We start from the raw sequence: 22,855 nt of genomic DNA, 5'->3' as shown, positions 1-22,855 counted from the left end.
AGAATGATGTAAAATAATTGTTATGAGTAATGTGATTCTACACACCTAGTGTGATGAATGATGTCTATATTACATGTTTGTCATATGGAGTGCCATTGAATGGAACCATTAACCTGGTTTCTCTGCCAGGATTGATCACCTGACCATGATCCCATATCAGACTAACACCAGATCAAACTGCATGTGATGTGAGTGAGCGTTAGCAACTAAATCAGTTTCATTACATTGTGTTCAATGTGAATGTCCTAACTGTACACAACGTGCTGCAGTGCAGCGTGATGCAACCGTCTATGTTATTTCTGTTGCTCGTGTTGCTCTGCTGTTTTGAATGAGAAATATGATGCAGTAGAAGGGCTTATTTAATGGCTTCAGGGTGGACAGAGAGCATTAAATGCTACACAACAGTCGCTCGCTCGGGTGCATTTAGGATGCCCTGTACACCTTCTTTTACCCACTGGAGATATGCCTCCCTGGATGCCTACTGGGAATGGGCCATTAAGCAATGCAGTTTAGGTTAAAATATCAAGAACACATACAAGTCCTAGTCTAATAGATATGAATGTCCTGTAGACAATATATATTTAAAAACATATATAGAAATATATTTGCTAGAATGTTACTTTCCCAAAATAGTTTATGAATGTTAATTTGGAACCTGCCGGACAAGACAAATGACACGATACATCATCACCAACATAAATCTGCATAATTATTTATTTTCATTATCACCTGCACGTCTACCCCTGCCACACACGTTTAGACACACACATCAGCTTCATTGCACACATGAGGCCACTAAGGGTGAGTCTTTGCTCTCCCAGAGAAGACAGATTATTTCAATATTCTGATCTATGTTCAGATTGTTCTAGAGTGTTTTGTTTGACAACATTCTATGGAGACGGTAGGGTACATTACCATAGACTGTAAACTATACACTTGTACATTAAGGCTATATTCCCTGATGTTTTCTTTCTCATAGACTTACACTGCAAAATTGATTGTTTTGAAGAGTGTTTTATTGTTTCTCATCATATGATCTTTCTTGTTTGATTTCCACGTGTCCTATGATAAGCAAATTCTGTACTTGTATTTACAACAACTTGTTTTTTCATTTATTAATTTAGTTATTTAACATGTGAATTTAACACAAAAAACCTCATAAAACCCAATACATATCACAAGACTACGAATATGTAGTCGCAATTGTTGTTAATTTTTTTCTCTCCATCAGACACGTGTCCAATCACAGAGGGACTAAAGGCCTGAACACCTGGTGGAGGGGAAGGAGGGTTAGGGGGAGCAGGAGGGAGAGGAGATGGATTGTGGGAGAAGATCAGAGGGGGTGAAACACTGGGCTCATCAACACATTTCCCACCCAATAGTGTATGTGTGGTGTGCTGATGTGTGTTCCAGCAGAGGTCCAGAGGTCCAGACGCTGTAATATCTGCTGGGTCCAGAGATGAGAGAGTGGTTTTGGTCTTTAGTTTTCCCCAAGAAAAGAGAATCTGAGAGGCAGCTGCCAGATCCTTACATGTGAGTGGTGGCTTATATGTGTGCTGATGAAATGTAATGTGTTTATGGGTGTTTGTGTGGATGTGATAACAGCATCTATCTATATGTGTCTGGGGTCTTTACATTCCTGTCCTGCTGTATATGGTGTGAGTCACAACAGCTTCACTGATGATCTAGTACATACTATATAAAACCCAGGGTAGAGTGTGGGGGATTGGGCCTACATGGTCTGGGATCACAACAGCTTCACTGATGATCCAGTACTGTAACATCTGAACCCAGGGTAGAGTGTATGAGTGAATGTGGTCTGGACTCTGTGCAGGAGGGTCATTGTGTCAGAGATGCTGTAGAAGGCCAGAGTTCCTGCCCTGCGATCCACATACACTCCTATTCTGGAGCTGGCCACTAGAGGGAGTGTAGTCTCTTTATTATTGTAGTAGAAATAGGAGCTGAAGCTGTAGAGGTCCAGCCTCCAGGACTGATCATTACCTCCAAACCTACACCCATTACCCACTCCTTTCCTGCTGATGCTTTTATATGAGACTGCTATCTCAAGCCCGTTCCCACTCCACTCCACCTCCCAGTAGCAGCGTCCAGACACACCCTCTCTACACAGCACCTGTGGCCACACATCAAATCTCTCTGGATGATCAGGATATGACTGGAGCTCATCTCTCAACTCCACCCTCCTGTTCCCCTCAGACAGATGGAGGTGTCTGTGTGCTGTGTTTGGATCCAGTGTGAAGTGACAGGAGTCTGATGGAGAAGAAGAGAAAACCGGACACACTTAATCTTGTGTAATTTGTGAATTACTGTGTGTGTGTGTCTGTGTGTATAAGTATAAGTGTATATATACTCTTTTGATCCTGTGAGGGAAATTTGGTCTCTGCATTTACTGTATCCCAATCCGTGAATTAGTGAAACACACTCAGCACACAGTGAACACACAGTGAGGTGAAGCACACACTAATCCCGGCGCAGTGAGCTGCCTGCAACAACAGCGGCGCTCGGGGAGCAGTGAGGGGTTAGGTGCCTTACTCAAAGGCACTTCAGCCGTAGCGCTAACCACGGCTGCCTGTGTGTGTGTGCTTCTGTACATTTGTGTATGAATGGCTGTGTGAAAGTGTACATTAAATGTGTATCACTGTCTGTATTCAAAAGACTAAAACAAAGTATGTGTGCTTATGTTATGTGTGTGTGCTTGTGTATGTGTGTGTGTGCGTGTGTGTGTCTGTGTTTGCATGTGTCTGTGTGTTTGCATGTGTGTGTGTGTGCATGTTTGCATGCGTGTGTGTATGTGTGTATGTGTGTGAGTGTGTGTGTGTGTGTGTGTGTGTGTGTGTGTTTGTGTGTGTATGTGTTATTTATATGATATGTGCATGGTGCGTATTTTATTTATTTTTGAGATTTGTAGTGTCTCTATTCAAAACTGCGCATGGATGTGTGTGTGGGTGTATGTATGTGTGTTTGTGATTTTTGTAAATTTTTGTATTATTGGTTGTGTATTATTAGCGTGTTTCACTGTCTGTTTTGAAAAGGATTAAATGTGTGTGTGTGTGTGTGTGTGTGTATCTGTCTGTCTGTCTGTCTGTCTGTGTGTGTGTGTGTGTCTGTGTTTGCATGTACAGTATGTGTGTATGTGTGTGTTTGCGTTTGTGTGCATGTGTGTTTGCATGCGTGTTTGTGCGTGTTTGAATGTGTGTGTGTGTATTTGTGATTTCACAAATACTTGAATGAATGACTGTGTGTGTACATGTTTGTCTCAGTGTTTGTAGACCAGACCAACTTACCCTTTAAGAACTCCTCTCTGGTTACTGGTTCAGTAAAAACAGCCTGGACATCAGACACTGAGAAAGAAGAAAAGCATTATAACTAACCAAACTTGAACCAAAGTGAAGATGGAGATGCGCTCATTCAAGCATCACTGATCTTATCTTCTGATGTTAGTTCACTGTGAGTCTCTCTGGATAAGAGTGTCAGGTAAATGACGATTCATTTTAATGTAATGTAATCATTTGAATCAATTTCTCAACCCAACAAATTGCAGAGCAAATGGGTTGATTAAGTTGGTATTACATTAAATGACCAAAAGCATCTGGGTACAAATAACAAAAGTAAACACTTGTAAGTCACTTTCTCTAATTTCTGAATCATCACATTATCTACAGTATGATGACCAATCATCACATTAGCTATGATGACCAACAAGACGGCATGAATATCACTATGCACAGGTATAGAAGCAGGCTTCAATCAATTATTTTTATAGTTTCTCATAGTGCTGGACCAAACAACTCATCAACCTGTAACAACTTATAACAGAAAAGGAGAAAAGGCTGCACTTTGCACAAAACTTCATTATTGTATGTACCTTTATTCTAATGAATGTCTATATAATAAGTAAGTCCCCAGCTGTTTAAATCTTAAAGGCCTACAACCTCCCATTGACAAGTAAAGATGGATATGCCCTTATTCAAGAGTCCATCATCTTCATTAGGAGGGTAAAGGTATGTTTAGAGGACCTTCAGGTCTAACTCCCCTCAATCAGTTCACTATCACAAGACAGCTGCAGAAGTAATGGATGTAATCTGATTTGAAGTGCATTTTAAGGTTCCTGTTTGTTAAAGCTGTATTCTAACTCCATCTCTGATCTCCATCAGCTTTTGCCTTTGTCTGTTGTTAAATTCAAATAAATTCTGATAAATTCAAAGATCTAGTGTATTTGCTTTTTCTCCTAAATCCTTCATAAAAGTCTTACCCTCATGCCTCTTACGACATGTTTACCCATAATATATGATGGGCCTTAATTTCTTAGAGACCAGCAACACCCCAATGCCTTGGGGTGTTGCTTGTTTTGGCAGCTGAGAAAATATTTGAAAGATCAAAAGATTAAGTGAAACTATGATTCCTTTACTAGACCCCTTAGAGGCTGTTAGAATCAGTCATTACAGTAAAGACTTACTGTATGGTGGCAGTATCTCCCTACTGCTTGTTCTTCTGACTGAGAGTTCAGGATCAGTATCTGGGAACCAACAAATAGATACTCATTCCACCAGGATCAACAGAACAAACCAACACACATTTCGCTTTGCATATATTATCTTCACATATTTTTTTTTTGGAAATGTTTCCTTTTGGCATTTGTGACAGGCCTGTTAGCTCTGAAAGGAAGTTATATTTTAGCTGTAGAATGGAATTTAACTTAATGACAGACTCACATTCTAAAGACTGGATGATCTGGATATTTGTCACTGTTGAAAGACAGAAAAAATACAGTCAAAATGAATCCATAACATTTCGGACAGAACAGTGTCTTGTAAAAGTAGTGCATGGTTGTGTGTCAAATCTAGATGATTGTCCAACCTGCTGCATATATCTTGGCTTCTTCCTGCTTGAAGATGCCTTCCAGTTTCTCCTCCAGCTGCACTTTCACTTCAGAGAGGGATTCCTTCACAGCCTCAAAAGAGAAACTTTGGCTGAAGCTCATGCTGGTTGGAACTGTACTGCAAGGAGCAGCAGTGACTGACACAACATTCTGCACAGAGAACCACAAGGTGAGAGTCAGGTGAGAGTCAGGGCTGTTTCCCCAAAGGCTGCAGACATAATGGGTTAAATCAGTTACATCTGATTGGGGTTAAATCAGTTACATCTGATTTGGGTTAAATCATTTCAATCTGATTTGGGTTAAATCAGTCTGTTTAGTGTGTTGGTAATTGTGCATTCACGTGTTTAAGTATGTGTGTATGTTACATACTATACCTACTGCATGTAAAGCAATACAATCCTTATCACACATTATACACACATTACACAGCAAACATACAGTTATTGTTACACACCAAAGTCTTTGCACAGAAAGATATGTCAACTGAATTCTCTCTGTCATAGAAATTGTTATGTTATTATGACCAATGACCACCTCTAGAGTCTCAGAATTTGTGGTAAATGATCCCCCCCCAGGAAGCGAAAAATGCAGTTTTTCGTTTAATAACTACCCACCCGTTGCACCCGAGATAACAAAATGTTTGTGGTATGCTAGTCTCAAGGACCCATATCAACCTAGCCCATAACCACTCATTTGTGATGTTGCACTCCCCAGTAAAAATGAAAATGCAAAAAACATGGCTCTTTAATCACCACCATCTTCAGCTGAGATGTCCTGAACGGCTCCAAATGTGATGTGTATGATCACCCTGACAGCCTCTGGGGGCGTGCCAGGTTTTGTGAAGTTCCACCCAATGTTGGCTCATACAAGAGATCACACACCCCCCACACACACACACGCACACATACACACACAGACATACAGGGACTGCAGGATTGAGCATCATACAGTATTTTGGGCTGTTATGTGGTACATCTAATTTTTTTGTAATTTCAGATTCAGGAAATGTATTTAATTTAATTGAAATTAATGATGTCACCTTGAGGAAATGTATGTGATCGTCTGTGTGTGAAAGTTGCTCCAGTTCAACATCTCTCCTCTTCAGCTGAGTAATCTCCTGCTCCAGTCGCTTCAGGAGTCCTTCAGACCAACTCACCTCAGCCTTCTCCTGAGCTCTGATCAGCTCTGTCACCTCAGAGCGCCTTCTCTCAATGGAGCGGATCATCTCAGTAAAGATCCTCTCACTGTCCTCCACTGCTGTCTGTGCAGAGCTCTGTTAGGAGACACACAAAGAGGAGGGCAGGAGACACACAGAGGGAGGTGAAGCTGAAAGTGTTTCATGGTGTCAGTGGTTCTTTGTGTGCTGTAGAGATAACAGCAGAGGCACAGTTACTCACTGGGCACAGTCCGGCCCGAGGGTGGAATTACAATGTATTGGTAACACTTTACGGTAACGGGTACATGAATTATCATGAATTCATGCATGAATTAATTCATGATTTATACATTACTTCATTTCTTAATATCTCATGAATCATCAGGAATTTACATGAGTTCATAGTCTGTCATTCATAACCTCATACATGAACACATCAACTAAAGCATTAAGTATGGTGAGCACATCATTATGATTTATGATTTATTAAGAATGATCATGATGATTAGCCTGGCTAACGTCAGACCTCATCTCATTGAGACGTTCTGTGATTGGTCCCCTAACTGAGGCGAAAATTATTCATTCATGAATTCATGATTATTCATGTACCCTTACCGTAAAATGTTACCACTAATAGTTTTCTTTGGATGTGTGCCAATTATTCATCATGAATTCATCATGACTATCATTAAGCACTGGGATAAAAAAGGGAGTTTGTATATAAGTAAGTATAAGTATATATTCTTTTTTGATCCTGTGAGGGAAATTTGGTCTCTGCATTTATCCCAATCTGTGAATTATAAGTATAAGTAAGTATATATACTCTTTTCATCCCGTGAGGGAAATTTGGTCTCTGCATTAATCCCAATCCGTGAATTAGTGAAACACACTCAGCACACAGTGAACACACAGTGAGGTGAAGCACACACTAATCCCCACGCAGATCGATCTGCCTGCTACAGCGGTGCTCTGGGAGCAGTGAGGGGTTAGGTGCCTTGCTCAAGGGCACTTCAGCCATTCCTACTGGTCGGGGTTCGAACCAGCAACCCTCCGGTTACAAGTCTGAAGCCCTAACCAGTGGCCCCGTGGCCTACTGTTTGTTGTGCTAAAATAACATTATACCTGTGATCTGGTAATAGCACATCAACACAGCTGCCATAACAATTCTAAATTATATTAGAGAGCTGAAACCTTAATCAATCAGCAGTTGTCTTTACTGTGGTCAGTACTCACCTTGAGAGTCTCCACAGCCTTCCTCAGCTCCTGCAGCTCCTTCTCTCTCTCCTGGATTCTCTGCTGGAATCTCCTCTGGGTCTGCCCCAACTGCTTCTGTTTATGAGAGGGCAGGCATATTTAAGTCAAGGTAATTTACATCACATATTTGATACACATGGCTAATTCAATGTGCTTTGAATGAACAAAAGCAAATAATAGTAAAAAATAAAAAACATAAATGGGCAATATAAAAAACATAGTTTCAAAAGTAAAGTACATAAAATGGAATGAAAAAAAAAAAACAGACAATATAGAATCATTACAAGACAAACATATATAGTGCATCTGATTAACAAGAAGTGAGTTACTGTAACTGAAAGCATCTGAGAACAGTGCTATGCTCTCTATTAATTTGTTTCAGTAGAAGCTCTGACATTATGCATTATACACAAGTTAAGCTCAGAGACTGAATACATTGGACCAGAAAAAAACATTGTACAGTATCATATTCAGCTGAGGGTGCCATGTCAATGTTTGACAGAATTTCATACATTTTGCACTTTGCACCTGTTATGATTTCCTGGTTCATGTCTTCTCTAATGAGAAAGAGAATCAGTAGACTTTAAGAAGTATAGTCTTATAGTCACTGTTCTTTTGATTATTAGGCCTATAACACATTATATGTATGTCGGACTTCTCAAATAAAATTAAGACACAAGTGATGTTCCAGTACTCACCTGTTTGTTTTTCCATTCTGCAGCAGCTGTGACTGTGTCATGGCCTTTATGTTCGTCCATCGTGCACAGATAGCAGATACAACTCTGATCAGTCCGACAAAATATTTCAAACACCTTCTTATGTTCAGGGCAGATCCTCTCCTGCAACTGGCCTGTGGCATCAATCACTGAGTGATTTCTTCCTGGATGCAGTTCATTGTGAGCTTTGAAGTGAGTTTCACAGTAAGACAACAGACAATCCAAACAGGATTTCACAGCTTTGAGTTTTCTCCCAGTGCAGACATCACACTCCACATCTCCAGGTCCAGCAGTAGATAGAGCAGGAGGGGCAGCGTGCACTCTGATCTTCCTTAGTTGTTCCACTAGCTCTGCTACAACATTATTTTTGTTTAAAACGGGTCTTGGAGCGAATGTCTGTCTGCATTGTGGGCAGCTGTAAACTCCCTTCTGGTCTTCCTGATCCCAGCAGCCCTTAATGCAGCCCATACAGTAATTGTGTCCACAAAGAATAGTCACTGGATCCTTCAGTAGATCCAAACAAATCGGACACATTAAAAGGTCTTCGTTATTTGACATTGCCTCTGCCATTTTACTTAAGTGCTAACGAACACGAGTCAACAACAATCTATTGAACAACACCTTTCTTTCACTTTCGTTTTTTACCCCTGTTGTTCACACAACTTCCTTGTTGCGCGCAGATCGGTGTTAAAGTGCCAGACCACATTTGTTAATCATGAAAAATAACATGACAAGCTGCATGTGACCAGTTATACAGTACTAGCTGTAGGCTATGCCTATCTTATTTCTTTAATGTTGTGTTTCTCATGGATAAGAAAATAAGAAATAATCACATATTTGAAAGGAATTTAAACTCCAAATATTGTTTTCTCAAACTAGCTAATTGAAAACATAGTAAGCCCATCGTAAACCGGGAAACCCACACTCATGTAAAATCTTCAATTCAGAACCAATGAAGTACATGGGTAGACTGCAGCCAGGACGGCATATGTTCATAATTGGATATCAGCTGTAATGATGTCATCTAGTGGAGATAATGTGTAATATGAAACGACTGAAGAGACCTCAAAGTCTGCACAGGAATGAGTAAGAAAATTTACTTTATTGTAGATTGAAGCCAGCCATATACAGTATATAGACTGAGTTTATATGAATCATTTGTGTGTTTGTATATGTTGTAGTGTATTGATTTAGTTTTATGTCATGAATATGTTCTGTAAGGTATGCTATGATAAAAAGTATTTTCCTCTATCTATGTCGACTCCAGTGAATCTGCACACGTAAAGGAAATGCTCATCAGCCTCGTCCATTACAAGAAAAAGTCAGACATGTAGGCAGATTTATGACAGATTTACATCAAATAACTAAAAATACAAATGTCATTATACATTTCTTCTTTCTTTGATTTTCCTATCATTAGGGTTATTAACATCTGTTTGCCACCTACTGCTTGTCTTGTGAGTGTGTGTCAGCCCACACATCAGTGCTGATAAGTAGCAAGTGGAAAGTCCTCTTCTTAATTCTTAATTCTTAATTCTGACTCAGTTATGCCCAGTCAAGTAGGTGCCAGTTTTGTGGTCTGGAGAAGTTGTGGGCATCTACATTTGTATCAGGTACAGCACCACGTACGTGTAGCCGGACACGTCCACCGACAGCACCGAGCCGCAGTCCGTCACCCAGGTGGCGTTGTGGCTGCTGGTGGCCATGCTGGCCAGCAGGGGGCAGCAGAAGGCCAGGCCGCAGACGGGGATGAGCAGCACGGTGGGCCGCACGTGGCACAGCACCAGCTCCTGGGCGCGGGTGTAGCAGTGCACCGGCTCCATCACCAGCTTGGTGGCGGAGTGGAACAGGAGGAAGGCGCTGTTCCAGGTGGCGTTCTGGCGCAGCACCAGCTCCTGGGCGCGGGTGTAGCAGTGCACCGGCTCCATCACCAGCTTGGAGCACCAGCACCATATCTGGTTTCTCTGCCATGCTGAAGTGTTGGGAATAAAACATTTTTTATTAAATGTATTTATTGAAGGAATCATTGCGGTTATACAGTATGACAATACAAGAGCTTTCTCTCAGGGTTTTCTGAAATTTTCAGCAACAAAACAAGAAAAGCCACCCCCGACAAAAAAGAAAGAAACAAGAAAAGCCAGCAAGAGAGAAAAAATGAAATAATGACAGTCAACATAGTGCACAGAAAGACATTCAGGGCACCCTGGCTCACCTGCATGGGCATTATTTGTCTCACACACTTCTGTCCATTTGACCAGCAGAGGTTGCCATATTTTATTGGAAGATTCTTTCCTTGTTAGAAATCTTATAGTGGAGTCTTCCCATGTGTAGCTTTACTCTCTAAGCCACTGCTGGAGTAGAGGGCTGATCAACATTCTTCTGAAAGAAGCACAATGAACATCAGATTATTTTCTCCTTCTGTCTGCTGATGCTGCTGCTGTGTGTGTGTGTGTGTGTGTGTGTGTGTGTGTGTGTGTGTGTGTGTGTGTGTGTATGTGTGTGTGTGAGTGAGTGTGTGTTTGGCCATCTCATCACAAGTGGACAGTGCTAATACAAGTATAAACAAGGACCAAAGTTAAAGTTGAGCTGATCCAAAGTTTATCCAAAGCGACACACACTTGCAATGGCGGGTTGGGGAATCAAACCTGGGTTGGCCGATTGTCAGTCGGTGACGTTGCCACTTCTCCACCACAGCCGCAAAGGACCAAGACACATTGAGATTCAGTCACTCAAACCACTTGCCCAGGTGATCTGAGACGCATTTAGTTATGTATATTTTGTTGTATAAACACGTCTGATGCATCCCAAAATGAAACTTCTTATGGATGTGAGGTAGGCAACTCCATAAATCTTAACAGAAGTGGTAGGTCACATCTCCGAATGTACGCCTTGGAAACTGCCCTTTATTCTGTTCTATTGCTGTGAGAATAGATGTCAAAAATGCAATTAGTTAAATCTGACTAAAAGTGTAATGCATTCAAATGTGGACAACTCCTTTAATATGGTTACATGCTTTCTTTAAATGTATGTGTCTCTGTGAGGCTGAATTAGTTTATTTTTATATATATAAAGGATTGAAGGGGATTTAAATTTAAGGAAATGGATGGAAGTTTTTATATATATTTTGGCTGTACGATTTTTTGTTTTTTATTTTCTTCCTCCTTTTGATATATTATTGGAAAATAACTCAGGTGTCTGTGGGCTGTTAAATGATTGTGATGTGTATGTTAGTAGAATGATGTAAAATAATTGTTATGAGTAATGTGATTCTACTCATCTAAAGGGCTGCTGCTCAGCCACACAGATTACACTGCTTGTGTAATAAATGTGTTATGTGATGAATTATGACTTCATTACATGTTTTTCATGTGGAGTGATATTGAATGGAACCATTAGCCTGGTTTCTCTGCCAGGCTTGATCACCTGACCATGATCCCATCTCAGACTAACACCATGTCCAACTGCATGTGATGTGAGTGAGCATTAGCAACTAAATCAGTTTCATTACATTGTGTTCAATGTGAAGGTCCTAACTGTACACAACGTGCTGCAGTGCAGCGTGATGCAACCGTCTCTATGTTATTTCTGTTGCTCGCGCTGCTCTGCTGTTTTAAATGAGAAATATGATGCAGTAGAAGGGCTTATTTAACGGGTTCAGGGTGGACAGAGAGTATTCAATGCTACACAACAGTCGCTCGCTCAGATGTATTTAGGATGCCCTGTACACCTTCTTTTACCCACTGGAGATATGCCTCCCTGGATGCCTACTGGGAATGGGCCATTAAGCAATGCAGTTTAGGTTAAAATATCATGAACACATAAAAGTCCTAGCCTAATAGATATGAATGTCCTTCAGAAAATATATATTTAAAAAAAATATATAGAAATATATTTGCTAGAACGTTACATTCCCAAAATAGTTTATGAATGTTAATTTGAAACCTGCCGGACAAGACAAATGACAAGATACATCATCACCAACATAAATCTGCATAATTATTTATTTTCATTATCACCTACACGTCTACCCCTGCCACCAACATCACATACGTTTAGACACACACATCAGCTTCATTGCACACATGCAGCACTCAGGGTGAGTCTTTGCTCTCCCACAGAACACAGATGTGTTCAACATTCTGATCTGGGTTCAGCATTAGACAGATTGTTCTAGAGTGTTTTGATTGACAACATTCTAAGGAGACGGTAGGGTACATTACCATAGACTGTATAAACTATACACTTGTACATTAAGGCTATATTCCCTGATGTTTTCTTTCTCATAGACTTAGACTGCAAAATGTATTGTTTTCAAGAGTGTTTTATTGTTTCTCATCATATGATCTTTCTTGTAGTGATTTCCACATGTCCTATGATAAGCAAATTCTGTACTTGTTTTTACAACAACTTGTTTTTTTCATTTATTAATTTAGTTATTTAACATGTATTTGAATTTAACACAAAAAAAACATCATAAAACCCAATACATATCACAAGACTACGAATATGTAGTCGCAATTGTTGTTAATTATTGTTTTCCATCAGACACGTGTCCAATCACAGAGGGACTAAAGACCTGAAAACCTGGGGGAGGGGGGGGGGGGGGGGGGGGGTTAGGGGGAGCAGGAGGGAGAGGAGATGGATTGTGGGAGAGGATCAGAGGGGGTGAAACACTGGGCTCATCAACACATTTCTCACTCAGTAGTATGTGTGTGGTGTGCTGAGTGATTTTGTGTTTCGTTCTCCCCAAGAAAAAAGAATCTCAGGCAGCTGAGGGGCAGCTTCCAGATCCTTACATGTGAGTGGTGGCTTATATGTGTGCTGATGAAATGTAATGTGTTTATGGGTGTTTGTGTGGATGTGATAACAGCATCTATCTATATGTGTCTGGGGTCTTTACATTCCTGTCCTGCTGTATACGGTGTGGGTCACAACAGCTTCACTGATAATCCAGAATATATATAAAACCCAGGGTAGAGTGTGTGAGTGAATGTGGTCTGGACTCTGTGCAGGAGGGTCATTGTGTCAGAGATGCTGTAAAAGGCCAGAGTTCCTGCCCTGTGATCCACATACACTTCTATTCTGGAGCTGGCCACTAGAGGGAGTTTAGTCTCTTTATTATTGTGCCTGAAATAGGAGCTGGAGCTGGAGAGCTGCAGCATCCAGGACTGATCATTACATCCAAACCCACACTCAGCACCCCCTCCTTTCCTGCTGATGCTTTTATATGAAACTGCTATACAAACCCACTCCCCACTCCTCTCCACCTCCCAGTAGCAGCGTCCAGACACACCCTCTCTACACAGCACCTGTGGCCACCCATCAAATCTCTCTGGATGATCAGGATATGACTGGAACTCATCTCTCCTCTCCACCCTCCTGTTCCCCTCAGACAGATGGAGGGTTCTGTGTGCTGTGTTTGGATCCAGTGTGAAGTGACAGGAGTCTGATGGAGGAGAAGAGAGAACAGGACACAGTTAGACTTGTATTTGTGTATTACAGTATGTGTGTGTACGTGTATGCTGTGTGTATGTGTGTGTGTGTGTGTGTGTGTGTGTGTGTGTGTGTGTGTGTGTGTATGTGTGTATGTGTTGTTTATATGATATGTGTATGCTGTGTGTGTATGTGTGTGTGTGTGTGATTCTGTACATTTTTGTATGAATGGCTGTGTGTACGTGTACATATGAGTGTGTTTCACTGTTTTTTTCCCAAAAAGATTAAAAGAAAGTATGTGTGTTTCAGTGTGTATGTATGTCTGTGTGTGTTTTGTTTATATGATGTGTGCGTATGGTGCAGATTAGATTTATTTTTCAGATTTTCGTGTGTGTGCTGTTTATAATTAAGATTTCTAGTGTCTCTATTCCAAACTTCAAAAGTGTGTATGATATGTATGTTATGGCTGTGTGTGTGTGTGTGTGTGTGTGTGTGTGTGTGTGAGTGATTCTGTACATTTTTGTATGAATGGCCGTATGTATGTATACATGTGTGAGTGTATGTCAGTGTATTAACATGATTAAAAGTGTGTGTGTGTGTGTGTGTGTGTGTGTATGTTACGTATGTTATGGCCATGTGTGTGTGTGTGTGATTCTGTACATTTTTGTATGAATGGTTGTGTGCAAGTGTACATGTAAGTGTTCACTGACTGCCTCTTTTCAAAAAGATTAAAAGTGTATGTGGTTATGTTTGTGAGTGTGTGTGTGTGTCCGTGTGTGTGTGTGCGTGTGTTTCTGACTCCACAAATACTTTATCAATGAATGACTGTGTGTACATGTTTGTCTCAGTGTTTGTAGACCAGACCAACTTACACTTTAAGAACTCCTCTCTGGTTACTGGCTCAGTAAAAACAGCCTGGACATCAGACACTGAGAAAGAAAAACAAAAAACATTATGACTAACCAAACTTGAACCAAAGTGAAGATGGATATGCACTCATGCAAGCAGTACTGATCTTCATCAGGATGGGAAGAGCAGGTTCAGAAGACCTTCATATGTGGGGGCAGGTGGTCTAGTGGTTCTGGAGCTTACAAATGGAACACCTAAAGGTTGAGAGTTTGATCCCAGGGGCTGCCTCTGAGCAGGGCACCTAACCCCAAGTTGCTTCAGTAGTTCCTGTAGTTAGTTCACTGTGAGTCTCCCTGGATAAGCGTGTCAGCTAAATGACGATTCATTGGTATGTAATGTAACCATTTGAATCAATTCCTTAACCCAACAAAGTGCAGAGGAAATGGGTGAATTAAATAGGTATAGGTCATAGGTCAATAGGTCATAACCAACATGATGGCATGGATATCACTATGCACAGGTATAGGAGCAATTATTCAATCAATTATTTGTATAGTTTCTCAGAGTGGCATATGTATAATGTATAATGTATAACACAAAATGAGAAAATGCTACACTTTGGATAAATGTCATTATTTTATGTGACCTTTTCTCCTTTTATAATGAATATAACCGACCTGCTGCAGAGATCTTCATGACTTCCTGCTTGAAGAAATCCTCCAGCTGCCCCTTCAGTGTGGAGACAGATTTCTTCACAGCCTCAAAAGACCAGCTTTGGCTGACAGAGGTGCTGGATAAGTCTTTAGACTGAGATTGAGGGCTGACTAAGTGGAAATTCTACAAATGAGAGACGGAGAGATGAATGGATAGGAACATATCTGATCTATAGATATCTGATCTCTGTCCAAAATTGTTATTTTAATGGATTACCATTGTATACACCATTACAGTAATGTCTCATGTAAAATAAGTAGGGTTGTCAAAATAACTGATTCATTTCGATTAATTAATTTGAGAAAAAATGACTGATTAAAAAAATTAGTGCAGATTAATCGATTCTGTATGATCTTTGAGCCGTTCTAGTCAGTAAAAATTAGACTGTAAAATGAAGGAGAGAGAAGAAAACGTGCTGCCTGGATCATTGATTGGAACATTTACTTTTAAAAAACGGCCTGATGGTGTTGAAAATAAAGTCCTCTGCAATGTCTGCAGCAAGGAATTTGCATATCGCCGGAGTTCATCAACTTTATAGTCGCACATCAATGCAAAGAAATAAGTGTTGACATTGAGGGGAGTGTTTTCTATTTTCATTGTGTCCCCTAGGTTATATCTGTGGCCTGAAATAGCTTGTATATGAAAAAAAAACTTCTTCCCGAAGCACTTTTGAATTTATTTCCTCAGCATATTAGGTCATATCATAGATTATTATGGCCATTATTAAAATAATAATAAAAGAGTTTTTGAACTTTAATGTCACTAATGCTGATTATTCAATGATTCATTTGAATTTAAATATTTAAAATACTTTCACAGCAAAAATTATATATGCGATTAATTTAGATTAATTAATCACAGAGTATGTAATTAATTAGAATATTTTATTTAATCGATTGACAGCCCTAAAAATAAGTTGTCTTGCATAATAATGTTGGTCGGATTTAGTAAGCAATTTAATGCAATACAAGAGGGTCCCTCCCTTGTGCTTCTATCAAGCAAGGTGTTGAAGACGTCTGATCTAATGCATATCCAAGGTTATATATTGCAGACCTATGACACTGAATGCAATATTGCAGAGCTTTGGCACTGAATGCAAGAACATTCAACTGAAAACAGACACTTTAATTACCGGTATGTTGTATGTCAATTTAATTAGTATGTTCAAACGAGGATTGTATAATATTGGATATTAAATACTTTGTTTGGTAATATTCTATTTACACTACAGTTACCTTGAGGAAATGGATGTGATCGTCTGTGTGTGAAAGCTGCTCCAGTTCAGCATCTCTCCTCTTCAGCTCAGCAATCTCCTGCTCCAGTTGCTTCAGGAGTCCTTCAGCCCGACTCACCTCAGCCTTCTCCTGAGCTCTGATCAGCTCTGTCACCTCAGAGCGCCTTCTCTCAATGGAGCGGATCATCTCAGTAAAGATCCTCTCACTGTCCTCCACTGCTATCTGTGCAGAGCTCTGTTAGGAGACACACAAAGAGGAGGGTCCATCTAAAGCAGCCCTCACTCAGCTCCTCCACACAGCCTGTTACCCACAGTGTGGACCAGAGGAACTGGAAAGTGACTCAGTTCTGCAGACTCCTCTTTGGCTGACTGGATGAGAGCCCTGACTGAGTGTAACCTGCGTTGTGTTGCCCACGCGGCTCAGCCCTGCACTCGTACTGACTTGAACCTGCAACGTGCAGCACCTCAGAATGGGAGTCGAGCACGCTAAGAAGTGTAAAACCCACAGACTCCCTTGCTAGCACGTCTCTTAAGGTGTTGGGAGGGAGGTTTACACACTGTACAGCTACGTACCAACTGGCTACCGTTAGATGAGCTCTGACATGGCAGCCAGCTGCTGTCCTCTCTGGTCAGTAAAGCATTCTTGTTTGTCCCCAAGTTACCATTAGCTCAATGTTGATAACTGTGCCACCAGGAATGCCCAAGGAGAGCACCTGTTTGTTTATGCAGTTGAAAGGGTCTATAGTTTTCTCAGTACTCACCTTGAGAGTCTCCACAGCCTTCTTCAGCTCCAGCAGCTCCTTTTCTCTCTCCTGGAGTCTCTGATGGAGTTTCTTCTTGGTCTCCAACATCTCCTTCTAAATGACACAGTTACAATACCAGACTACACGTTACTACATGTGCTTACACTGTACAGTCAATAGTAATTTAATCCTCACATGAAATTTTGATTCATAAATGTAGTCATTAAGAAGCCTGTTTCTTTGCAGGATCTGAGCAAACAGTGTCTTTATTGGGACTTGGGAGGGATACCATGTATTTAGTAATGACCCGGTGTGTTAATCTTTAATTGGCACAAAGTTTGCAGATGGGATCAGTAATAACTGGGAGTTCAGCACATTATTTTGTGTAGTTCTGCTTCTGAAAGACACATTTAATAAGTAATATAATTTCAGGTAATACATATGACTAGTTGTACGAATAAACATCTGTAGGAATAATAATATTTGTCATTGTATGTCTGATGTAAAATATTGTTATTAGCCTAATGATTAGAAAGGTTTTCCTCTCAAAAAGCACAATGTGAGCCCCTGGAGCTCCTTATAATACAACCCCAAAACAAAAAAAGTTGGGATGTTGTGTAAAATGTGAATAAAAACAGAATGGAATAATCTGCAAATCTCTTAAACTCATATTTGGTTGCAAAAAGGATACAGACAACATATCAAATATTGAAAATTAAAAATTTGACTATTTCATGGCAAATATATGTTAATTTTGAATTTGATACCAGTAACATGTTTCAAAAAAAGTTGGGACAGGGTAACAAAATGCTGGAAAAGTTGTGTAATGATAAAGAAATAAAAGGAAGAATGTTTCACAACTAATTAGGGTAACTGGCAACACGATTGGGTATGAAAAAGAGCATCCCAGAGAGGCAGGGTCTTTTAGAAGTAAAGATGTAGGGGTATTCATCCCTCTGTGTAAACCTGTGTGCACAAATGATGAAACAATGTAATCTTAATGCTTCTTCACATGAAATTGTGACATATTTAGGGAGTTCATCATCTACAGGACGTATATATTAAAACATTCAGAGAATCCAGAGAAATCTTTGCAAACAAGGGAAAGAGCTGAAAAACAAATTGGATGTCCATGATCTTTTGGACCTCAGATGGCACTGCATCAACACCAGACCTGTTAACAGACATGTCATTGTATGGGCTCAGGAAAACCTCTGATAACCATTGTCTATGTGCCCAGTTTGATACTCAATTCAAAAACTGCAGCCAAAATTGTAACAGCTAAAATTGTATTGAGACATGATACAGAAAATGCCACCCTCTTATGTGGGCCTGAGCTTGTTTAGAATGTACTGAGGTAACATGGAAAAATGTCCTGTGGTTAGACCAATCAAAGTTTTTCATTCTTTTTGGAAATCATTGACTCATCTGGGCTAAAGAGGAGAGGGCCTATCCAAGTATTCAATCTATCCACCTTGTTTTAGCGCTCAGTTCGAAACCCAACCTCTATGACGGTGTGGAGGAGCATTATTGCCTACAGCATGAGCATCTTGCACATTTGGCAAAGTACAATCAATTCTGAATAGTGCTGTCAAACGATTCAAAATGTTAATCACGATTAATCGCTGAATTCCTATAGTTAATCACGATTAATCACATATTTTATCGCATGATTAAATTATATTATTTTGCATTTCTGAACTTTCCAGGAGCCATGTGAACAATATAAAGCAATTATTATTGTGTGTATCTTGATTAGGATTCAAATGAAAGCAAAGCAAGTTACTTCATTAACTTAACTTTAAGATGTAGGTCTATTTGATTATTTCAAATCAAATTTCAAAAGATGTGCAGCAGACCTGAGGCAACACAATATATTCTTCAGAAATATAGCTAATAAAGAGCATAACAAACATAAAATACTATATTCATTATCTTTGAGTTCAGTTGAAAATAAGGAACTTTTCGACATGAGTGCACTGCCATTTTATAGGCCTACAGTCTATGGTGCACTGTCACTTGCCACACACATCAGCGCCGAAGTTTTTAACACGCAAACACTGGATGAACAATGGATTTTATGGAGCGGCGTCGACCAAATATAACTGAATCGTGATTTACACTGGGGCAAAGTGCGATGCTGGTGTGCAGAGTTGTATTGAAAAGAATGGAACCTAATGTACAGTAAATGAATGTCGAAAGCAGAGTGCATCGCACTCATGTCGGCATCGGTGTCCACAGCAATTTAAAACACCATTCAGCTGACCGGGAGTTCAAACCTGCGTTGGTGTTTATTGTACGAATCTACTCTACGCCGGCTCGTAAGCCCAAACAAGTGTGTGCAGCATGCCTTTACGTAGCCTACTAAAGGCGCATCATCATAAGGCTACATTTAATCTGCATCACGCCCCATTTTAGCGGAAAACAAGTTAACATACATATATTAGGGCTGTCAAAATAACTGATTAATTTCGATTAATTAATTTGAGAAAAAATAACTGATTAAAAAAATAACGCAGATTAATCGATTCCGTATGACCTTTGACCCCGAGCCATTGTAGTCAGTAACCATTAGACTGTAAAAAGAAGGAGAGAGAAGAAAATGTGCTGCCTAGATCATTGATTAGAACATTTACTTTTAAAAAATGGCCTGATGGTGTCGCACATCAATGCAAATAAATAGTGTTGACATTGAGGGGAGTGTTAATTTTTTACACTTTTACATTTTTTCATTGTGTCCCCTAGGTTATATCTGTGGCCTGAAATAGCTTGTATATGAAAAAAAAACTTCTTCCCGAAGCACTTTTGAATTTATTTCCTCAGCATATTAGGTCATATCATAGATTATTATGGCCATTATTAAAATAATAATAAAAGAGTTTTTGAACTTTAATGTCACTAATGCTGATTATTCAATGATTCATTTGAAATTAAATATTAAATACTTTCACAGCAAATATTATATATGTGATTAATTTAGATTAATTAATCACAGAGTATGTCATTAGATTAATTTTTTTAATCGATTGACAGCCCTAACATATATCATTGATTCTAATGGGAAAGACAGATAGCCTAATCACACCTTGACGTTACATCTAGTTGTTCATTTACAGGCCATTCAATAATTTTACTAACACGGGAGTTATAAAGAATTATGTACGTAACTTACTCATGTCGAAACGATGTAGGCTACATTACAACCCATTCAGCACGTACTAGCTACACTTATCATATCCCATGTAAAACGGTTAGCTTGCTAGCTAACTGTGGAACTTCAGTATAACAGGCATAGCCAATTATCTCACCTAGTTGTAGGAAAAAGGCTACGTTCATATTACAAGTGATAGAATGAATGTGTGACTTATGTTTAGTTGATGTTATGACATGTAAAGTTAAGCTTGCCGAACTTAGTTATAGTCAGCCACGGGCAGTTTGACTGTACATTCGTGACACTCCTGTTAGGCTAAACTGGAAAGAGCAAAAAATAGGAACATAATGGTCACATTAATCCCATAAACACACAGATAACTCTCACACCGACCTTATTTTGTGCCTTTTATTCACGTTTGATTTAGTAAGTATAACCCCTTTACGGTGTTGGGGTTGTAATAACCACAAACTATGCAAATGCATATACCAAAATATGCAACCCAGCACTTTGCCAACAAAAAAGACATGAATTTAAAAAAAAAAAAAAAACTAAATCAACCAGCAAGTAGACACATCAAATACTCTCCCAGACTCCCACTGAGGGCAGAAAACCCTCACTTTAAACAAGGCCAGTTAATTAGCCTAAATTGGTATGTGCCAATATCACTGGGGACCCATGTAGCCTACAATGGTAGACTACTGCACACATTAAGGCCTACTATAATTTTCACATTTGATCCTATAGGATATGCCATAAACATAAATATCAGTGCTGGGTCCCTCTGATTCTGACTGAATTGGCATTGCATGAATTGTCATTGCATGAGTGATTTATCATTATATGGTAAGTTTTGTAAGGGATACATTCTCCATGGTGTGTGAGCAGTCACACTAAAAATATCCGCACCTGAACTCCCCCCCGGTACTTACCTGTTTCTCTGATCTCTCAGCTGCAGCTGACACCGTGTCATGGCCTTTGTGTTCATCTACCAGACATAGCACACAGACGCAACTCTGATCTGTGCGACAAAATACCTCCAGAAGCCTCTGGTGTTGAGCGCAAATCTTGTCCTGTAGCTGACCTGTGACATCAACCACATTGTGTCTTTTCCCTGAGAAGAGTTCATCATGGCGCTGGAGATGAGTCTCACAGTACGACAACAAACACGCCAGGCAGGACTTGACGGCTTTTAGTTTTCTCCCGGTGCAGCTGTCACACTCCACATCTCCAGGTCCAGCAAAACACTGAGCAGTACCTTGAATTCTGGTCTTCCTTAGTTGTTCCACAAGCTCAGCAACAACGTTATTTTTGTTTAAAACAGGTCTCGGAGTAAAAGTCTGTCTGCATTGTGGGCAGCTGTAAACTCCCTTCTGATCTTCCTGATCCCAGCAGCCCTGGATGCAGCCCGTGCAGTAATTGTGCCCACAGAGAATAGTCACTGGATCCTTCAGTAGATCCAAACAAATCGGACAGATAAAAAGGTCCTGGTTAATTGAAATCGCCTCTGCCATTCTTCCTGAGCACGACAAACACTTTAGAAACCTCTGAAACCACTCTTTACTTTCAGTTTCGTTTCCTCTGAATTCGGTGTGCTGCAGCTTGGGGAAGACTTCCTTGTTGCATTTAGGGGTGTGTCAGTGCAGAGCACATTCACATTCGTCGCCAGACTCGCCACGGTCAAAACACATTTGTTATTGACAAAGATTGCCAGGTAATTCTGCATAGCTGATATGACCAATTAATGTGGACAATTGACAGTATGGGTTCATTGCTCCAACCTAAGAGTAAAACAACCCCATTTACTGTTAATGCACGCACCAGTCTTCATGTATCATGAAATTGACTGAGAAACTTCAAAAAGTATTGAAACGTAAACGTAAATGCTGTAAAATTAAATTTAAATTCAAAATGTCCTCATTCAAAATTTAATTTAAATGAATTTAAATCTAACTGGCTGGCCCTCTGTGTCTTCTGCTGACACATGAGGCCCTGAGAGAGCAGATCCATGCTCTCCTCTTCCACCTGGCCCTGGCTGACTTCCTTCCTCCTCAGTGTGGTGGTGGTCAGGGCCTGAAGTTAACTTTTTTGGCCACCAGCCCCTGTGGCAGGTGAATTTTGAAATCCACCTGCCACAGTGGTTTTTTACCAGCCAAAATTATTTTGTGCCCAAAATAAAGGTGAACGACTCAGAAAATGCATAAGAATGGTTCTTGAACTACCAAAGTATCCTTTATGCCTATTTGCTTTTCTCCTCCTCTGTAGGCTAATCCTATAGTCAAACATATTTTAAAAGCCCAATTCAAATATATTTTATATTTATATTTATATATACTTTGTCATAGCCAGAATAAGCATTACGTGGCTATGGATTGAAAAGCAGTCTTCCAATTCATTGCAGCTGATTCTTCTGCTTTGCATTGCTAAAAGTCTGGTTATAACTCCACCATACAGACAATGTAAGCTAAAAACAATGGCTATATTATGGGTAGACCTATATTTAGGCTATAATAGCCTAGGCATATCCACTCGGGCAGAGCGACTGTCTGGGCAGGCTATCTGTTTTCTCAGCCGACCGTCTCATGTCATGTCCTGCAACATTGAGGCTACATAAATGAATGCTAGGCTTTTTCTAAATTGTATGCTCGATTTCCAGTGCATTTGATTTGCTTGTAAATTAAGTTGTAGGCCTACTTTCCTTGTCCAAT

The 22,855-nt window shown here is 40.0% G+C and overlaps 2 protein-coding genes across 3 annotated transcripts; both read right to left on the bottom strand.

Annotated features, from left to right (window-relative positions):
• Positions 1–696: 696 nt before the first annotated feature.
• LOC143105557 (tripartite motif-containing protein 16-like) lies at positions 697–8,657 on the bottom strand. The gene is made up of 8 exons (XM_076269559.1): positions 8,006–8,657; positions 7,287–7,382; positions 5,937–6,170; positions 4,876–5,047; positions 4,731–4,763; positions 4,475–4,534; positions 3,303–3,359; positions 697–2,268 (listed from the first exon to the last, which is right to left on the bottom strand). The coding sequence occupies exons 1-8, from the start codon at positions 8,591–8,593 to the stop codon at positions 1,748–1,750; spliced, it is 1,761 nt and encodes a 586-aa protein (XP_076125674.1). The 5' UTR covers positions 8,594–8,657; the 3' UTR covers positions 697–1,747.
• Positions 8,658–11,992: 3,335 nt separating this feature from the next.
• On the bottom strand, positions 11,993–21,711 carry LOC143105555 (tripartite motif-containing protein 16-like). 2 transcript variants are annotated; one of them, XM_076269555.1, is made up of 6 exons: positions 21,080–21,711; positions 17,015–17,110; positions 16,255–16,488; positions 14,983–15,142; positions 14,329–14,385; positions 11,993–13,469 (listed from the first exon to the last, which is right to left on the bottom strand). In XM_076269555.1, the coding sequence occupies exons 1-6, from the start codon at positions 21,659–21,661 to the stop codon at positions 12,952–12,954; spliced, it is 1,647 nt and encodes a 548-aa protein (XP_076125670.1). In that variant the 5' UTR covers positions 21,662–21,711; the 3' UTR covers positions 11,993–12,951. The 2 variants fall into 2 exon arrangements, with proteins under 2 accessions (XP_076125670.1, XP_076125671.1); XM_076269556.1 differs by lacking the exon at positions 14,329–14,385.
• Between the last annotated feature and the right edge of the window lie 1,144 nt (positions 21,712–22,855).

This window comes from Alosa pseudoharengus, unplaced genomic scaffold (genome assembly GCF_046254945.1).
Source record: "Alosa pseudoharengus isolate Yale_2024_CS ecotype anadromous, Long Island Sound unplaced genomic scaffold, YU_APseudo_1.1 YU_APseudo_1.1_scf_6, whole genome shotgun sequence".
NCBI classification, from domain to species: domain Eukaryota; kingdom Metazoa; phylum Chordata; class Actinopteri; order Clupeiformes; family Clupeidae; genus Alosa; species Alosa pseudoharengus.
Note: the sequence above shows the minus strand (reverse complement) of the source record. Positions and strands in the feature narration are given on the sequence as shown.

Coding starts and splice junctions, on each gene's coding strand:
- LOC143105557 (XM_076269559.1), bottom strand. CDS start 8,593: ATGGCAGAGGCAATGTCAAATAACGAAGACCTTTTAATGTGTCCGATT. Junction 3,360..4,474: donor GGAGATACTGCCACCATACA/GTAAGTCTTTAC, acceptor CTTCTTTCTCAG/TGTCTGATGTCCAGGCTGTT. Junction 2,269..3,302: donor CAGAGAGGAGTTCTTAAAGG/GTAAGTTGGTCT, acceptor CTTCTCCATCAG/ACTCCTGTCACTTCACACTG.
- LOC143105555 (XM_076269555.1), bottom strand. CDS start 21,661: ATGGCAGAGGCGATTTCAATTAACCAGGACCTTTTTATCTGTCCGATT. Junction 15,143..16,254: donor ATCACATCCATTTCCTCAAG/GTAACTGTAGTG, acceptor TCTCATTTGTAG/AATTTCCACTTAGTCAGCCC. Junction 14,386..14,982: donor CATGAAGATCTCTGCAGCAG/GTCGGTTATATT, acceptor TTTCTTTCTCAG/TGTCTGATGTCCAGGCTGTT.